The sequence below is a fragment of the Brachyistius frenatus genome, unplaced genomic scaffold, assembly GCF_029030835.1.
Source record: "Brachyistius frenatus isolate BFR_SWC_R1_liver_20210118 unplaced genomic scaffold, ASM2903083v1 Contig_12, whole genome shotgun sequence".
In the NCBI taxonomy this organism is placed as follows: Eukaryota; Metazoa; Chordata; class Actinopteri; family Embiotocidae; genus Brachyistius; species Brachyistius frenatus.
In genome coordinates this window covers 2,291,894-2,311,181 of record NW_027210611.1, presented here as the reverse complement: position 1 = coordinate 2,311,181, position 19,288 = coordinate 2,291,894, and the positions used below count along the sequence as shown (strand labels likewise).

Genomic DNA, 19,288 nt, shown 5'->3' with positions numbered 1-19,288 from the left:
TCAGTTATATGAATCAAAATATTTTCTATATTTACAAAGCTTAAAAAGTATGCTCTCATTTGAGAGTAGTACATGTATAGAGCAAGTAGTGAACCTAGTGTAATAGTTGTAGAAGTAGTAGTCGTAGTCGTAGTAATAGTGGTAGTTGTACCAGCAGTAGTAGTCGCTAGTAGTAGTAGTAGTAGTAGTTGTTGTTGTATCAGCAACTGTAGTTGTAGTAGTTGTAGTCTTAGTAGTCATATCAGCAGCAGCAGTGGTAGTAGTAGTAGTAGTAGTAGTAGTAGTAGTTGTATCATCAGCAGCAGTAGTAGTAGTAGTAGTAGTTGTATCAGCAGCAGCAGTAGTAGTAGTAGTTGTATCAGAAGCAGTAGTAGTAGTAGTAGTAGTAGTAGTTGTATCAGCAACTGTAATTGTAGTAGTTGCAGTCTTAGTAGTTGTATCAGCAGCAGTAGTAGTAGTAGTAGTAGTAATTGCATCCGCAGTATTAGTAGTAGTACTAGTAGTTGTATCAGCAGCAGCAGTAGTAGTAGTAGTAGTAATTGTATCAGCAGTAGTAGTAGCTTACATGCTAGCAGCCAGATGCTCATATTTGAAGGCAGTAAATGTAGAGAACAAGTTGTGTCCACTAATGAATGATGCTTTTCATTTGTACTTAAAGGGTTTAACCATTTTTTCCCAATCCGTGGGGTTCTCGTGAAAATGTATTTCCGTGCAATTAACATAAAACATTAAATCCGATTTGTACATCCTAAAAGTCAAAGTTTAATCACCTTTAACATCTTTTAAAGCTGCATCTTTGACCGTAAACTACTACCTGAGTATGTTATTCCCTGAGAGGAGGATTTAGTGAGTTTGAACAAAAAAAACTCAAATATAACCACAGCCCTAGTTCCAAAGGCATCAGTTCAAGGCAGAGATAGAAAACATCCTATATTTGTCCATAAAACATTTAAAATGTTATTGAAGTGTCTTCAAAGGACACTGAATAAACATATTGTAGGGTTGCCCACGGTCACACGCAAATCGCCCCAAAGGGGATTGCTGGGAAGTAATCTAATCATTTCTTTTAACTGAGACACAGTGACATGCAGTGTAGATAATGATCCCCATGAAAAATGTACTGTATTTTCAAAAGAATATTCCCTGTCTGTTGACATTAACATAAAGATAGTTCTACATCCCGGAGCCATATCAACAACATGTACTTATGTTTGGTTCCTTATATTTGCATATGCAAATATTTGTTTAAATTTTTCTTTTTTAATTCAGTCCTTTTATGTGACTTTGTGGGATGAACAAGCGGCATCAAGTGGTTGCACAATGAGGGTTCAGCACCACCAAGAAGACGCATTTGTGTCATTTTAGACCAAGCTTAAAGCATTATAGCTGAAATTAACCACAGTTTGATATAGATTTTTCAACGTCAATCATGTTCAATGACACAGTGAATATGTATTGTTGTTTTGCTGTACGGGCTGCCATGTGAAATTAGTCGTGTTGCTTTGTTCAAATTAAGGGGTGGGGTGTTGAGTGAGGGGGTTTGTTGAAGTTATACCGCTGACATTTTGATCCTGCAGTGCATTAGAAGAATTCAGTCAAACGTATTTGTGTAGGTTTCACAGGAGGAAGGTATAGTGCTCAAAACAACAGGGTGCTGTGACACTTCACTTTGCTTACATAATTTGCGGCAGAATGCAAAAAGCTTTTAGACACAGATGTGACCCATTGTAATACCTTTCTAAATGCAATCAAACACTTTCTACAAATATGAGCAGGACTTTTTAAATGTGAACCCTTGTTTGACATGTAATTTTGTCCAACCCACTCCTCTTTCATTTCTCCATCAGCTCTCTCCAGTTGTGCCCACATTTTCAGTTGATGAAATAGCTTGACAAAACACTAGTTTATGTTGTACATCCGCTCTGAATGAGCTCTCTCTTTTTTTGAGATTTGAACAGATGTTAGGGCCAAAAGAAAATGTTACATTTTGTAATGGTGTTGGTGTGTAGTCTTCAATATGAGGCTCTCTCACAATTTGTTGAAATTTCTCAACATGAGTTGATTCTTTTTGTATTTTCTTCAAACAATGCTGATGTGTAGTCCAGGACATGAAATAATCATCCCTTGAACAAGGTTGTTGTGCCCTCACAGCGAGGTCGTCATCATCAGCAAACAAGGAACATGTTATTTGATAAGATGCTTAGATAGATGATTCTTTACTTTCATATGTTTATATGATTATTGGGCACAAATGTTGAAAAGAGGGTAAAACAGAACATGTCTGCTCTCTTTGTATATCTCTTTCAGTGTACCATGAATTGGCTCTTGAAGACAGTTAGAAATTAGACTTTCAAATGAGGCATTAAACAAGGTGATGATCAACTGCCAAACCTTAAGTAATGATATTCTCTGTCCTCAAGTCCCCAGCCTTGCATAACCAAATGCACAAATCACAGAAAAAAGAACTGAAAATTCATTATTATTACATATTGTGTTCACACGTCAGTCCCTGGGGACCGGGGGGGACATCACCGACAGATAAGCGTGTTTGGGTGGCCCCTACCATCAGCTGGGGAAGGGCTACGCTTGGATCTTGGGGTGGGAGCCCCCCTCATGGGTATCACTTATTTTAAATCCTGAGCCACACCAACCCACCCCCCTCTTTTGCCCCCCTCGCCCCAGGCTCCACCCAGAAGTGTGGTTGCCTTTGTCATTGTAATCTGGCCCTGTTTGCTAAACGCTTCCACTGTTTACTCTCTGCTATGGGGGCTTGTATGAACAGGAGTCAGCAGGACGAAGGGTGACATCACATTGGCTGGGGGGTGTTTGAAAAGCTGCATTTGTGATTTCTCAGGGCCCCTTTCTTCTTTTATTCTTCCCTGTCTCTATCCAGGCCTGTCGAACGCATGAGCTAACTCAGGAGGCTAACATGGCCTACAGGGAGGAATTACACCTAATTACTTGAATAACTGCAAGGCAGCAGCTTTCCGTAGTCACCAAAAATCATTTCCAGGTCTCTGCCTTTTACTGATAGCCAGACATCTTATGACAGCAAACCCGAGACAAAGCTTTTACATTCAAATGGTCCAGGAGAAATGAAACAGACTGACAGGTACAAACATTAAAAAGGAGGGGAATCAAATTAACAGACAAGGATTTCATATCATCTATTTTTGTTGTTGCCGTAGCGATAAAGTCGCAGACATTGAAACTGGTCTGTTGAGCCATTGTTATCATCCCTGGCCATCTGCTGCTGAGGAGTGACATTCCCTCTCATTTGCATGATGAGTGATGTATGAGGAGCTTGGGAGGGCATATGCCCTGGTCTTACGACAAAGCAAGTGAAAGTTTTTTTTTTCAAACACATACAATAAGGATCGATATATGAATAAGGCTGGAGTTTAAAATAGGAATAAATCACCTGTGAGTCTAAATGTGTGTTCATGCGTGTGCTTGCCTGCATGTAGGCTGTGTTCTCAGTAAGCGCAGACAAATCTGTGGTGTCTGTGCATGTGTCTGCGTGAGTGTACGCGCGCATGAGTAGAGGCTAGTGCGCGCATCTGCCTTCTTGTGTGCCTGTTTGTGTGTTTTGCGGATGTGGGAGTAGAGCGAGGAGGGGGGTTGGTGGCTGTTGATGTGCAAATGTGCATCATGTTGAAGGGCTGTGAATGGGGAGGTGTGACGTAAAAAGAGACCCGAACGCAGGTGCTTATCTCGAGGCTGTCAAAGGCACAGTATGTCATATTCCTGGGGACTACCTTTCAAAGCCACAGCACCAGCTCAGCTATCAAGAGACTGGGAGAAAATCAAACTTTTTGGATCACAGCACTAGGTTGGTGTCAAAGTTCTTTTTATTTAATATACTGTCAGTTTGGTCAGCATTTATCATCACTGATACGCTGTATCGCATATGTGAATGACAAGCCTTTTAGCTCATGCTGTTAGATGCTGTCCTGTGAAATCCAAAACAGGAGCTGAAATGTGCAAGTGTTAGAAACTTAGTTAGATTCATACTCAGATTTTACTCAGCTGCTAAACTCGTGTTTTGTGGATTTTACGTGATTATGTGAAAAAAGAATAATGCTGGCAGTTGTTTTGAACTGTGTCAGGGGGTCTTTAGAAAATGTTGCTCTGACGATGAACATTGGTTGCCTTGATACAAATCAGTGTTCTTAAAATCTTTGCTGGAAAGCGAGTGCAGCTTCTGTCCAGGTTTCAGACAGTTTGAGAGGAGATTAAATGGCTCAAACTGCTTTTTGAGAGGCATGACCTATTTTTGATCATCCAGATAGCATGGGATACTGTCTACCTAGATTAAATTCACAGCATTTGTGTGTTGTATAAGCTTGTCTTAGAAGAACACATGTTCGTATTGTGTGAAGACACAAAGCATTGTCAGGTTGCCTGTGGCTTTGACAGTGACAGCTGTACATACAAGAACGCTGAGCCTAATGCACTTAAACATTGACTCTGTGTTCCAATAACATGTTTGAGCAGTCAGTCAAGTATTTTATTGCATCCTGTTCTGGCTTTCTGTCATATGTATTGTAAGACTAAAAACTATATGCTGTCGCTGAATGTAGTTTGACAGCAAAATAATCCACAAATCAGTTTTTGTGTTGCGTTATGGTCCGAGGGCAAATCTTAGACTTGTAGAAATTCCGCCATGCCAAAGCATTACATTCTCTTCTGAATTTTTATAATTATATCCACTGTAACTGTGGTAAAGTTGGAGAACTATATGCTAATGCTGAATGCAGAATGATAGTAACACAGTTTACAAGTGAACTTTTGTGTTAGACGTGGGCAAGACTTAGCTTTGAACAAATTGAGAGGTCAAAGCACTCAGCAGTCTCCCAAGTAACTATTGATTTAGGAGGATAGATGCTGGTTAGAAAAGTTCATCATTTACTGGTAACTTGTGGCACACTAATGGCTCAGAGTTTACTTGTATGACCCATCTTTAAATGTATGTTTGCGATACAAAAGTAGGATTTTTTTTAAAAATTTTTTTTAAATAGGATAAAGTTTCAGACAAGGTTAGTTTATGAACTTACAGCCCTCCTGATATAATCACAGATTTTCTGTTCTTTATTCTTTTGAGTAACAGAATTTTAAGAATATAACAGAGATTTATCCATTATTTATAGAAACCAACAACTCTTGTAATTTATTGCCATGTCTTTTAGAGACATTATCCTCAGTAAACGAGATGTTAAATCATTTTTATGTTGGTGTTATTTCGCCGATTTTACTCAGTGGTAAAATAAATGTAAATGTCAGTTGTCATTCTGCCTGTTAGCCTAACTTCATTATCTTATTTCACTCAGCACGCACCTATCAAAAAACAGAAAAAAAGAGCCACAAAAGACATTAGATAATACATCATTGTGTAACAGGGTCACACTTCAATAATCCTTTGAAAAGTTTGAGTAAGTTATACATTGATTCAAACATATGAAGAAAAGGCAGACATTAGGGAGGTTACAAAGTTACACCTCTACATGTTGTTTTAATTATAAAAGCAGCACAGGCTGTGGCAGGGCTGTGTGGTAAAACAGTGATAAGTAAGAGGCATTATTCCTCTCTGCTCCACACCCTCCTCTTCAAAGCACAGGGATGTTAGTTGCTACACAACAAATTAATGTAACCTGTGTTTGCCTCCATGGTACCTCCTGCCCAACAAAACTGGATTCACAGACTCAATCACATAGTTGCAATACACTCTAAACGTCTGTGATGGAAAATTTGATTTGTGTCTATTTACATTTATTTAGCAAAGAAACAAAACCAAAAAACCCCCAAAAAAGTTATTCAAGCTCTGGCACCTTTTAAAAATTTTCCAATCGCTTGTTTTGATTAGAAGTCCATCGCCGTCGGGTATTCACATTGTAAACGCCAAAATTAAACGACAAAAAAAAGCCTCCGCATACATGCCAGCTACAATACACATTGTGTTACCTGTTTTACCCCCTACTCAAACTTCAGTTAGTTAATCCAGGAAAATGAATTATGTGGATTTAATTCAACAAGGTCTCAGAAATGATCCATCTGCTGTTGAGCAGCTGGTGAAAGGATAAATGTAATTAATTACTTAACTTTTGAACAGTATTCCAGAAAAACAGTGCTGTTTGTGTGTCCTGCTAGAAAAAATGTAAAGCAACAGTGTGAACAATACCTTTAAAATGAGTTTTTCTCTCAGCACCGTACCTTTAATATTTTAAATAGTATTTCCATGCTGCCTATAATGTTTAAAATTGCTCTTAGAATTTTTCTTTTATATAAAGTGTCAGGAATTCCTCAGAAGTGCAGCATATCACTTAAAATAAAAATAGTAATATTGCACATATTAAAAATCAACATATAAAAAGAAAATATCATAATATATAATTAATCGTATAGAAATATAGCTAACATAATCCTCATTACATAAACTGAATTGACTTTAAACTATACTGACTGCTACTATAGAAGTACACTGATTCTAACCAGACATACTAAAACTAGACATTTTATGATATTTGTAACATTTTGAAAATCGTATTGAAAATGTTTGGTTTGTGTATAATGTCACTCTTATTTTCTAGCTTGTTAGTAGTACATGACAAAATGATCTAAAAATCTTACCAGTGTTGAATCAGGTGGAATTTTTCCTAAAACAACAATAATTGACAACAAAAAAAGCCTTTTAGTTAATACTTATATTTACTTGACAGGGCAAGTCTATGAAATGCTCCCAATTAATATTACATGGGATTTTTTTTCCGCCTTTCTTTTTTCTAAATATATTTCAGAATTTACCTTGATTGTAATGTACCTCATTGGCTGTGGTTTTGTTTGTTGGCCTAACTATAAAGGATCTGCTTATACCCTTGTGGGTTGGGAAGAATTAGGATTTATGAATTTATTTCCTCTGTTGTATTGTTTAAACAGCTTTGGTTTAGTTTTGATCCCTTCCTCTTGCCTTTGAGGCTGTTCCACGGTGTCAGCTGTTGACTGATAGTAAGAGAACTGCCTCACAGTGTGAATGAAAGAAAACTAGCGGTTGGTAAACACTGATAAGGGATAAATAGAAAGCGGTCAGGCAGAGATAGTTCTGTGGGAGCCCAGATTGTGTGCGGTCTGTTAAAATGAGATTCTGAGCCTGTCCTTTTTATTCTTCCTCCCCTCCCCTCCCCTCCCCTGTGCGGCGTTTGTCTGGAAAATCTCCAGTGACCCGGCTCGGCAGTCCCAGGCTGCAGTATTCTCTTTTTGTATTTGTTTTGTTTTCTAACAAGGGTCAAGTTGGCCAATAGACATGTCCCTGATGCTTATAGACAGCTGTCATGACTTCAAGTACTTACAATAGTTACATTTTACATGCATTCATGGTTCTGCACCAAGCAAGAGGTTTTATTAAAAAGAAGAAAAAAAAAAAAAAAAAACTAAATCTGGTCACCATTTTGAGACCTCTAGTCTTTTTTTTTTTTTTTTTTTTTTTTTAATACCTATTGTCATATAATTTATCTCCACAATGTTTTTTTATTTAAAAAAAAAAAAAAAGCTGGGTGGCATCATGTCTAAACATGGATCCATCCATCCTTTTTGATATTATGTATGTGCTCAAAGTATTATCATCTCCTCAAGGCTATATGTATTCTGTATATCACCATGATACTTTAATTACAGTCATATAATTACACATTTGCACTCTCCTCACTACAGATCATGAGGAATATAAATCTCTTTTTCTAATTGAAATCACTCTAAATATCTGTTTAATTCTTTTTAGGAGCAACCTGTTTTTTTTCCAGCAGTCATTGATTTTTTTTTTTTCTTTTTTCTGGGGTAAATCTATCTTCTTTTTTTTTTGTCATTAAAAAGACCTTCAGAGGTCTTACCTTGAGGATCACCATGTGGTGTATTTACACAGAAAATAATTCAGTCCATTGTAGCCCAGCAGCTAATGAGATTGGTTGTTAAGTGAATGACACAAAGGCTACAAAAAAAAAAAAAAAAAAACCTTAGCGTTTCGGGTGAATATCACAGTGTCCCTGCACACACACACACACACACACACACACACACCCCTCAAACCAAACACACTCTCTCAGCAGCGAGACTCTGGACTACCCTGTACCCCACCTCGATATCCTTCTGCTCCGTCTCCTCCCCGATACCCCTGTGAGATGCAAAACAAAGGCTAAAAGGGGGCATGGTAAGTCGAGCTCGCAATTCTGCCCTGTCGGACATGTTAACATGAGTGCATTCAGATGTGAGAGACAAGTGATTCGGTTTGTCTGCGTAAGGATGTGCTGTGCTGTGTTGTGCTGTGTAAGCCTCAGGCTCAGATAAGTAGATTCGTGGCCGGGTCAATAACAGTGATGCTGTTTTATATGACTCAGAGAAAGATCACCACATTTTACTTGACCATTCTTAACTTCTGAATTGCTGCTAAAACTTTTCGCCTCCTGCCTTCCTGTAAGCTACTTTCTAGCCTTGTGCTTGAACTTTATGTTAGTTTGTATCGCAGCTATGACCATCTTTTTATTCACAAAAATATAATGATTTTTTTTTCTTTAAATGTCTGTGCCTGTACTTGTTAATGGTAAGCGTTACTCTAACATTATTGTTGTCGATCCTTGAGTAAAGCTTCACTTAGTGTTGTCCAAAGGTTTATCTACAAAGCACTGAAACGTATAACAGAGAAAAGGCTGACAGCACAAGAGAGGGTCTTGTTAAGCACCCAAGGATATATCGATTGCAGAACTGTTTATAGATACTCACTCAAAAATGAATAGATGCTAGTTCAACACGAACATGCACATTTTGAACAGATATCGTTTACCTCTCCTTCGACTCCTTATTTTGATCATCAGAATAATAGCACTGGAGCATCAGTGGTGATTGCTGTAATACAAAATTTAAGTGCATTAGCTTATCATGCTCTACTGTCAAGCTGGAAAGTGGGTTAAAGTCCATCGTGTATATTAAACCCTGGACTTAAGTCAAATTTACATTTTGTTAAAGATTACTCCTTTTATTGATGCATATAATCATATTCATGGACCATCTGCTGATTTGGCAAGCATGGATCAAACTCACAAAACAGCCCTGCTAACCTTTTAAGTACAAAATAGTCTGGCTTAACTCTGCTAGCACAGAAGTGTGTGTGTGTGTGTGTGTGTGTGTGTGTGTGTGTGTGTGTGTGTGTGTGTGTGTGTGTGTGTGTGTGTGTGTGTGTGTGTGTGTGTGTGTGTGTGTGTGTGTGTGTGTGTGTGTGTGTGTGTGTGTGTGTGTGTGAGTGTGAGAGATTGTATGGATATTGGATAATACTTAATTTAGATCCTCCAGGCTGCTCATGCCATATTTTATTTTATCATGATCGCTTTGGTAGCCGACCAGGACGTGTGTTTGAACAACTGAGCAAATAATGTTTGTCTGACAAAAGGCAAAGCAAAATCTTGGTGTAAGGAATCTGATTAAACTCTTGACCACAGTGTACAGCTCTGAGTTTATATCTGTCACCATGGTTACGTGGATTTCACAGTGCAGCATGGCACACTTCCACCTGGATGTGAATGGCTGTACGGGTCTCACCTCTTGACTGTAATAAAACACTGCTTCAGGCTTTTTTCTAGTTTTTCCGATAACTGATTTAGTCCTGAAGTATCTCCCAGTGTGTGTTTCACAGAAATAGGAATTCACCACTGGGCATCCTTACCGCGTGAAATACTTATGTTCGACTCATTCCAAACAAAGCTTACGCAGATTGAGAATTCATATGCCAGAGGTAAATCCGAGTTAACACGGATTTATACTGGCATGAGTTAAAGGACTAGAGTTTGTAATCCAGGTGGCCAAGGGATTTTACCATACAGTGGCAAAAATCACTTAAAACTCCCCCAACATCCTGAGCCACTGAGCTCAGTAAGCAGACAGATTGTTCAGAATTGATGACAGCACAACTATATCAGAGCTGGACTCTGTGTTTGTGTGTGTGCATGTATGTGTATCCGCATGTTTGTGTGTATGTACGTATGCCTGTGTTTGTGCGTGCGCGCATATGCGAACATGTTTGCTTCCTATATGTGCTCAATTAGTACGAAAGGGGCTGTTTAGAATAAGACCTTGACAGATTGGTATTATTTTCTGTAACAGGGTAGGGGAGGTGTGTTGGGAATACTGCCTTCTATCTGCATACATGAGTGGTATAAATAAAAATATAGTAAACTCCATTTCAAAAGCCACCGACTGATTATTAAATTGATCAAAGTCAATATAACATCCAAATATTGATGTTTTAAAAGTCTTTGATCGCCATAAACAATACATTAAAGGTAATGGTTGAAAAACAAAGGCGCATCTTTATGAGTGTGTGTGTGTGTGTGTGTGCGTGTGTGTGTGTGTGTGTGTGTGTGTGTGTGTGTGTGTGTGTGTGTGTGTGTGTGTGTGTGTGTGTGTGAACGTGCACACCCATGTGCACATGTGCACATGTGTGTGGAGGACAGAGGAGCAGAGATAGAGTGGAGTTGTTTAATGACAGGAACAGCTGACTCATTTAGAGAGAGCAGTGAAAGGTAATTAACCCTGGGAAAACTACAGCTGCCATGCGAGCTGTTCACTTCAGCGCAATCTGATTAGGAATCACTGCTCGAGTCCCTGACTCCTTTCAGACGCTGTGTGTTTGAGGTAAACTTTTCCCTTTGCCCCGGAGAGCCCCAGAGCACTGGAGACCTGCCTTTTGTGACGGGGGATTAGCTGGAACGGTTACTACGTTTCTCCAAATTGCAGACCACCTGGTAGCATTCATGCAACCTCCTCCATGAAAGGGGCTCCTTGGGCAGGAACAATGAGCAGGATTACTCTGCTCATTGTTGCACCAGGGCTGGAACTTCTTTTTCCCCAAACACCTGTCCCCAAATTAGACAGGTTTAAAAAAGCATGTTCATGACCAAATTCAAAGATCCTAACTAACATGAGAGTGGTTTGGCAGGTTGGAGCCTTGCCAATGGATGAATTGTCTGCCGCTCCATTTATTATGCTATTGATGGATAGTGTAGTGAAAGAAGATACTAATTTTATTTGCCTCAATATTTTGGTGTTCTTAATTGGATTGAAATTCACAAATAAAATAGCATATCATCTCGGCGCCTTTCATACGATAAGGGAACTAAAAGCACCAGAAATTTGGTCAAAAACAGAAATTGGCTCTTTGATGTCAGAAGAAACAATCTGGACTTGGTGCCTCTGTGTGGTCCGGCTCCAGATGAACTCAATTTAGAGGGAAGGCTTTGGGATGACTTTGGAAAGCGATTACAAGATTCATAAATCACCTCGGCAAAGGTGTCACCATCTGACTCTTTTATGGGACTCTTGCTAACTCCGTCCAACAACAAGTTTCCCCTGTAGTTATGCCATCATAACAAATCATTGAAGCGATAGTGGCTAGCCAGGCTCCTAATTGTCTGTTAAGAATTCTGTGAGCTGTGTTCTTTTATTGAGGCATCTCTGTCTTGGAGAAGTGATAAGATGCCAATACGCTTCTCTATAAAAGTACTCTTTGGCAAAAGGCACAAACACTTTGCTTGGCCGTCAGGGTAGCTGTGAGGCTGTTATATCTGAAATCGCAGTTGACTTCAAGATTTTGACTGTGTCTGCATGAATCCAGAAACCTCTATTACACAGAGGAATGCTCATAAATTGCTGGCAGAATATTTTTTTTTTACGATACTGTGTTATTTTTTTTTCCCGTTATTTGAGAGGGCATATATGTATACACAGCTCATATAGAAGCCCAATATTTTTCTCGTCAGTTTGTACTAGATAAACTCCTAATATGAAAATCATTAAGGAGAGCGATTCAGTTGAAAATATGTAAGAATATTTTAAACAAAGAAAATGTATTGATGCTTTCAAGTGTGGCTAAACTGTCAATTTTACTATTAAGGCAACAAATAATTAAACATTGTGAAATTTAAGAAAAAAAAACACATTTTAGACATACAGTAGACTTTTTAGACTCTTTTTGACCCCGCCCCCTTCCTAAATATATCCCAGCTACTCTGCTCTTCAGCTGTTTTGTTTGATGAATGTGTTCTGGTGAATGTCTCTTGTTCGCAAGTCTCTCTTGGAAAAGAGATCTTTATCTCAATGAGACTCCCTGACTAAATAAAGATTAAATAAAAAGAAAAAAATGATGTCCAGCTACTATTTAGGGGATCTGAGACAAAAGAAAATTTAAGTTGTTTCTCTAAATACTCTCTGAAAAGACGTTGATTTTAATCTCTGACCACAGATTAATTTGCTCACCATGAAACCATTTGCATCTCAATGAAAAATTACAAAAGCAATCACTTGTGCTCTCTACAATTCTACCTGCTTTTCACAGAATAGGTGTGAGCACTTTCTGAGCAGGTACATCGCTGCCAGCTCACCTTTTCGCTTGAGCTAGACAGGCTGTATGTTTAGCTGAATCTCTGCACACTCCAAACCTCCTATAGGATAAATACGAATTGTGATCAGTTCACTATATCCTCACAGACATTCATTACAAGGAAATATGAAAGTAAAAGGTGCTATCTCCTGCCATTTTTTCTTTATTATACATAAACAGAAAGCACTTAGCATGTAAAATTAATGTGAAAATTATTCCCGGGGTAAACTATAAACAGAGAAGTTACCCCGCACATTTACCCTTTTTTCTCCTTCCCCTAGATCAGAGTGTAATTGCCAGTAATCAGGTCTGTTTGCTGCTGATAAAACCACTCTGAATGCGAGGAACCCTCTTTGTGTGATGACTCAATTATGCCAGAAGTGGCTCATCAAACCTGGCCCATCAGCTGCTTTAATAAATAAGGAGGAAAACTTGCTGCAGGCGCATTATAATTCCATTCATTCCATAATTAAATCCATTCCAGTTTTAACCCTTCACTCAGTGTGCTTCTGGAAGAGGAAACAAAAACAAGGAGAGAGGGGAGGGGGTGAGCACACACCAGACAGTGACCTTGCACAGAGCACCCATCCGTTCCCTATAATTCAAAATGATACTGTTGAAGAAAGGTTAAGAGAAAAAGACTCGTGGAGAAAAGGATGGGAATCAGTTAGGACGCGGCTCCTGTTTTTTTTTATGTATGCATTGTTTCCACACACAGCCTTAGACAGTAATTATATTAAAAGAGTAATCTAATCATAACAGTTGGTTGGTTGAGTGTGCAGCACTGACATTTTGAAATCTTATTTTGCGTAATCTCATTTGCCTCTATCATCTCGCCTGTACCCCCTATCTAAAGGAAATGTAAATAATGTAATTAATTTTATGGTCTCTAGAATCTTACTTTGCTACTCTGGCCTGCTTTATTGGTTTCAAGATGAGGTATCAGCACAGAGTTTTTTACTCCATCACAATAATGTCTGTGTTAATTACACGAGAGCGTCCCAAGTGCACGGATAAGCTGGGAACAAGGGGGACACAAAGACTCAAGGTCAGTGATGAATATCCACAGCAGCTGCACAGTATTAATAGGGCATTATATGAAAATAATAACAGTAGCATCACTTGCAACAAAATGTGAGAGTGTGGTTTGAGTAATGTCAGGAGCGTCGGGGTGTTTTACAGACATTTGCTCTCCACCATCTCAGCTTGGATCCAGCCTCTCTGATAATGGTGCGAGGCAATGGTTATTCATGATTGCTGGACTGGGAAGGTCTCTCTCTTTTTCTATCCCCCCCAGTCGCAGCCCATTCTCTCCTCTGTGGTGGGAATGCTAGCAGATGGGGTTAGGGGGGAATGGGCTGGGCTCAAGGACAGCTAGCAGCCAGATTAACACATAGAAAATCTCATAGACCCTCAGCATCAGGCTGCCTCCTTTCCCCCCTGAGAAATCTGCCCTAGACGCAGGGAAACAGTCCTCTGAGAAGCATTATTTATGTTGGACTTGTGGTGTGTGTATGTATGTGTGTGTGTGTGTGTGTGTGTGTGTGTGTGTGTGTGTGTGTGTGTGTGTGTGTGTGTGTGTGTGTGTGTGTGTGTGTGTGTGTGTGTGTGTGTGTATAAGGGGGGGAGAGGGGGAGGGGCAGAAATATGATTCAGCAGATGACAAACCAGCCCTTATAGTAGTGAGTCTTTTTTCATATGCAAATGAAACTGAGTGAATAAACCCCCACCCTCCCCCTTCTTCTCCCCCCCAGTTTTGTTTTTCTGGGGAAACGCTCTGTGAGCTATAATTAAGATGGTTTTTTTTTTTCAAAGCTAACAGAAATAAATAATTCCATAATAAGATCTGTGAAGTGAAGAGGCTTAATGTACTCATTGTGTTCATCCTTGTTTTCCCTCTTGGATGTTTTGTATTAATTAGAAGCAAGCAATTTGATCTCTGTCAAGCAATCAATTTGCATCGTATTCCTTATTCCATGTGAGATATTAATATGCTCTTTCCACCTTTTTCTGACTGCATGTTCACACAATGATGGAACTATATGAATAAAAACCTTCCAAAAGTTGGTTTAGAGACATCACTTGATTTACCATAACGTAGAATAGTTGCATATTTGAAATTAAAGCTTTATATGTTTTTGTGTTTTATGTTTTTTTCTCTTACAGATAATGAATTACACGATCACTTCCTGAGAGGTAACAAGCGTGAAAGCGTCAACCAGGGTGAACAGTGTGGATCTGGCATCTTATCCTACGTAGCGCTCGGAAAACTACAATCAAAGGTAAATAATCTGTCGCATAGACAGAGGCTTACATTCTGAAAACAAAGTCGAAAACTAGTTTTGTCAGGAACAGAACGGGATTCATAGTTATGTAACAGTGTTTTGGATAAGCAGCATGCTAAGTGGTGGAGTGTCACTGCTCCTTTGACCATGCTGATCACAAACTGAGATTGTTTTTTACTTATTGCAGAGCTGTGGGTGGCTGGCAGATAATATACTCTTTAAAACGCTTTGCTGAATCTGCTGTTCCTAAAGTGATGTTTGCCTTCAGTTATCAGGTTCTCTCATCTTGGATTTGTACCTGATAAAACTTTCATCATAATGGAAAGTTTAGAGATATTTGCACTATGAACTGCTTCATTAAAAGGCCTCTCGGTTTGAAGACCAATAGCAGTATTTTAACTGCCAAAATCATTAAACTCTTTTTTAAGGCTTGGTGAGGTTAAATTACAAATATAGAAATGAGTGGAAATCAATGGCTGCCTGTAGATGAGATGAAAATACATTAAATGTCAAATATGAGGCCATGTGGAGAATACTCGGAGGCAATGTCCTATTTTCAATAAAACATGTAAAAGTGCTATTATTATTCCTAGTGGCCTTATTCCATGTGTTCACAGTTGGAAAAGCGATTCTATAACAATCCCCGTTTAATGTGAGCATTTGGAAACTACACAAAATTTAATGCAGGAAAACAAGCCAAAAATATTGCCAAGGGAACAACATTTAGATTGAAATGCGCATTGTCGTGACACACAATATAGTATAATTTTTGGTTTAGAAGCTGAAAAAAATAAACAAAAAACACCACTTAAAGTATATAATCTGACGGAGTTATTACAACAAAAGAGTATTGTTTTATATTTAGGCTGTTGGTAAATTATTAAATTAATTATTACGCTGGAATACGAATATTACTAAGTAAATATCTATTTTCTAACATTTTAGGTATGATTTTACTTTAAACCACATGTTTAGCATTTCTAAGCAGTATGTATGTATGTATGTATGTATGTATGTATGTATGTATGTATGTATGTATGTATGTATGTATATACTTAATAAATTCTTTATACTACAATATAATTTAGTGATTAGCAAATAAAAGGATATTTGTATTTTTTAATGCTTAAGGTTTGTAAACAATTAAAACTTCTCTGAAGACACATTTTACAATGGTACAGCCTCTCCTTATGGGTGCTCACAGAAAGAGTTGTAATTACTGACAAATGTGTTTACAGTATACTGCTTATTATTGCTAAATATACTAAAGCATTATCATTTCCCTATATATCCATAATGAAATTCTTAATGTCATTAATCAACATCATATAGCACTCAGTAAAATATGATACATGATCCAAAAATGTGTCTCATAAAATAATGAAAAAAGTTTATAGCCAGATTGTTTGGGCAATGTCAAATAAAAGCTCCTGTTTGACCCCGATTGTATCTCCACACTCTGCTTTTGTAAACACTCGGCGTCACATGTTTGTCCATGTTGTTACCAAGCCAGGACTACCTGTTAGAACACCACGGATACCGACCAAGGCCTCCCTTGTTGTGTTGTTACTCGTCAGTCCTTTTTATATGAATTAAATATAAACTCTACTCACTGCCAACAAAGCATCAGACATATATGGGAGATTCCATCATTTAAAGCTTGTGCTGAAAAAAGGAAGGTCTCAATTTTCTTTAAACTGAATACTGTTTGTAGCCTACAGTCAAAAAAAGAAAGAAAAAAAGAAATCACAAGTCAAACATACAATACAGCCTAAACCCCATTGAAACGAATTATTTTTCCCTGGATTGACAGGCTCTGAACTGACTACAAATTAAGGAATCGCAACTATTACACATTTTTTGACAATTTGTGTAGCTTTGAATTTTGTTATTATTATTGTAATTAAACTTGCGATAGCATTTTCCCATTATTACACCTATAATATTCTAATAAACCAGAGAAAATTTGAATACTATAAAAAAAAATATAACCGGTTTCATGCTAAAATGCTGTTTACAAAAGAGGAGTTCATCTAAAATGTCACCTAAAGAAAGGAAAAAACAACCCTGGTATTGTTATGAGTCAGTGGTGATATTTCAGTGCACTGATAACATCATTTGAACTTTGATTAATGTCCATGTTACAATCTCAGGTTTCTTGATGTAAGAGCAACGTTTTGCCTTCAGAACAACAAATTTATACAAAACGTTGGAGCATGTCTGTGTGGAAAAGTGTTACAAACTAATGAGGTACATTCATTTTTACAGAATGTAATCTATAGTGTTTGGGAGTTGTTTGTCTCAATAGGCTGTAGTAATCAAAAGTAATGAACCTATTATGAGCAGGACCTCTGAGGGCCCGGCGTGGCATTAAGAGTGTGGCACATAAAAGGTTTATTAAAGGAAATTAAGGTCCATCACTGCCACACCTGCTCCCCTATTATAAATGTATGACAGGTCAGTGCCTTCAATCACAACAGCAAACGAGAGAGAGGAGTCATGTTTCCCATTACCAGGGAAAAGTAACAGCATATCCTATGACTCACAGATTTCACTGGCCTGTGACCACTATACACCACCATCAGCCTGGAATAATTATGTTTAATAGGTTTTATTTGGGACCCACAAGCAACAGCCAGCGAGAGTGGATGGATTTTAGCAACTATTTTTGTCTAAACACACACTACGAGGTGCTGTCCGTACTTTAATGTCATTATTTAGTGTCATTATATTTTTCCTCACCTTTGAAACTTTTTTTCCCTGGCATTATACCATATGTGTTTGCATATTATTGGTGTTTTAGGAGCTCTTTGTGATGTTGTTGTGCACTAAAATAGATTTTAAGGCTGAGTGGCTCCCTGGGTGACTCCATGCTTATCTGCCCAAACTCAACAACAATCTATTAAGTGTTTGACTCTTTGTCTATTTAAAATTAAATGAATAAAAAAAATAAAAAATAAAAATCTTAAAATACATTCAAATCTGTCTTTTAGTGGCTCATATGTATATTCAATATTTTATTTGCAGATGGATTCTGATGGTGAGGAGCAAACCCTGAAATCATGTAACAGTAGCACAGGTGAGTGCAGCTTTCAGTTTTAGTTTGCTTTTAACCCCACACACACACACACACACACACACACACACACACACACACACACACACACACACACACACACACACACACACACACACACACACACACACACACACACACACACACACACACACACACACACACACGTTCCACTTATCATCATGGGTTAGGGGTATCAGTTCAACAATCCAACTTTATAACTGTCAATTTTATGTATTATCTTACCAGTCTGAAGAGCACTGCACCGCCATTTCATTATTCAGAGGGGAATAACTTCATTAAATTGGAACACTGGCTCAAATTAGTTAAGGAGTGTGTATATATTGTGTGATTGAAAACCTCTAGACTGGATATGTCATTATGGAAGTGTTCAGGGCCTCTGAGGCCTTCCTGCTCACTCTGGAGCTATTACTACATCTGGGGAAATTCATGAAAAGTGTTATTATTGGTTGTGCTTCATGGGAGTAGGGGGTAGAACTTGTGAATGAGATTTATGCAGGCCTCTGGGAAAATTGATTTACCCTTTTAGATCATGTTGTCAACGCTGTCAAAGGATGGTTTCCCAGAGAATGAGCAGACTGAATGAAAAGCTTTTCAGATCAATGAAGAGGCCACTTCTGCATCCTTATGCTGATTATAGCCAATGGCATTGTAAAATGGAAGTAAAATCTATGGTAAAAGGTTGGATAAAGCCCGATTAACTCAGGTCTCGTCACCCCTAAAACATTACCTACAAAACAAATATTTACTGTACATTGTAAAATTTCATTAGCAATCGCCCAAAAGTAGTCTGCCGCTGTGAACCTTTGATGAAGAGTATGCTGACAGATGCTGTGCTACTGTAGTGGAAATGTAAACACGACTTTTTATCTGTTGTTTCTTGGCCTTTATTTCACAGGGCTGGCTGATTGCATCACTGAGACTCACAGGTAAAATTGTTAGATGTGAACACACTTTTTCATCTTCATGCCAAAACGGGAAGTATTTTACTCCCAGGTTCTACATGTTATTCATAAAGAGAGTTTTAACTTCATAAAATATTTTTTTTAAAATACATACAATTTTAAGAGTTGTACCTTTGAAATGAGCCAACTGAGGCCACTGTTGACCCTGCTGTGCTTTTTGTCCGTTCCGCTTTTCCCTTCAGCCCATATGTGTCCATGGCGAGGAAGAGGAGTGCCCAGGAAGGGGTGCAGGGCGCCCCCATCAACAAGAGAAAGTCCCTGCTGATGAAGCCCCGCCACTACAGCCCCAGCGAGGCATGTGAAGAGGAGAGTGAGGACCTGGCACCGCCACAGGACAAAGAAGAGCTGAGGAACATTGACACTCCAGCAGGTAAACAGATGTCCTGTTGTTTTGTCTGTTTTGATGAACAATTGACGCTGAATTTTAAAATCCCATCTGTTGCATTCATATTTCCCTCCCTCTGCCATCAGCCAGCAGCCACAGTCATTGTGCAGTGGAAGTGAAAGACTGCACTGCTGGGTCCAC

The 19,288-nt window shown here is 38.5% G+C and overlaps 1 protein-coding gene across 6 annotated transcripts in view; it reads left to right on the top strand.

The window, feature by feature from the left end:
• The window catches only part of st18 (ST18 C2H2C-type zinc finger transcription factor), a 43,022-nt gene that overhangs the window by 5,729 nt on the left and 18,005 nt on the right, over window positions 1-19,288 (top strand). For 4 of the 6 annotated variants that reach the window (XM_069692146.1, XM_069692144.1, XM_069692143.1 and 1 more), the window contains exons 3-6: window positions 14,582-14,697; window positions 17,728-17,779; window positions 18,696-18,726; window positions 18,945-19,132. In XM_069692146.1, the coding sequence (XP_069548247.1) occupies window positions 14,582-14,697; window positions 17,728-17,779; window positions 18,696-18,726; window positions 18,945-19,132 (387 nt within the window). Of the gene's footprint in view, window positions 1-3,571; window positions 3,833-8,002; window positions 8,198-14,581; window positions 14,698-17,727; window positions 17,780-18,695; window positions 18,727-18,944; window positions 19,133-19,288 lie in introns of those variants that run through there. The other 2 variants (XM_069692147.1, XM_069692148.1) reach the window with 2 other exon arrangements.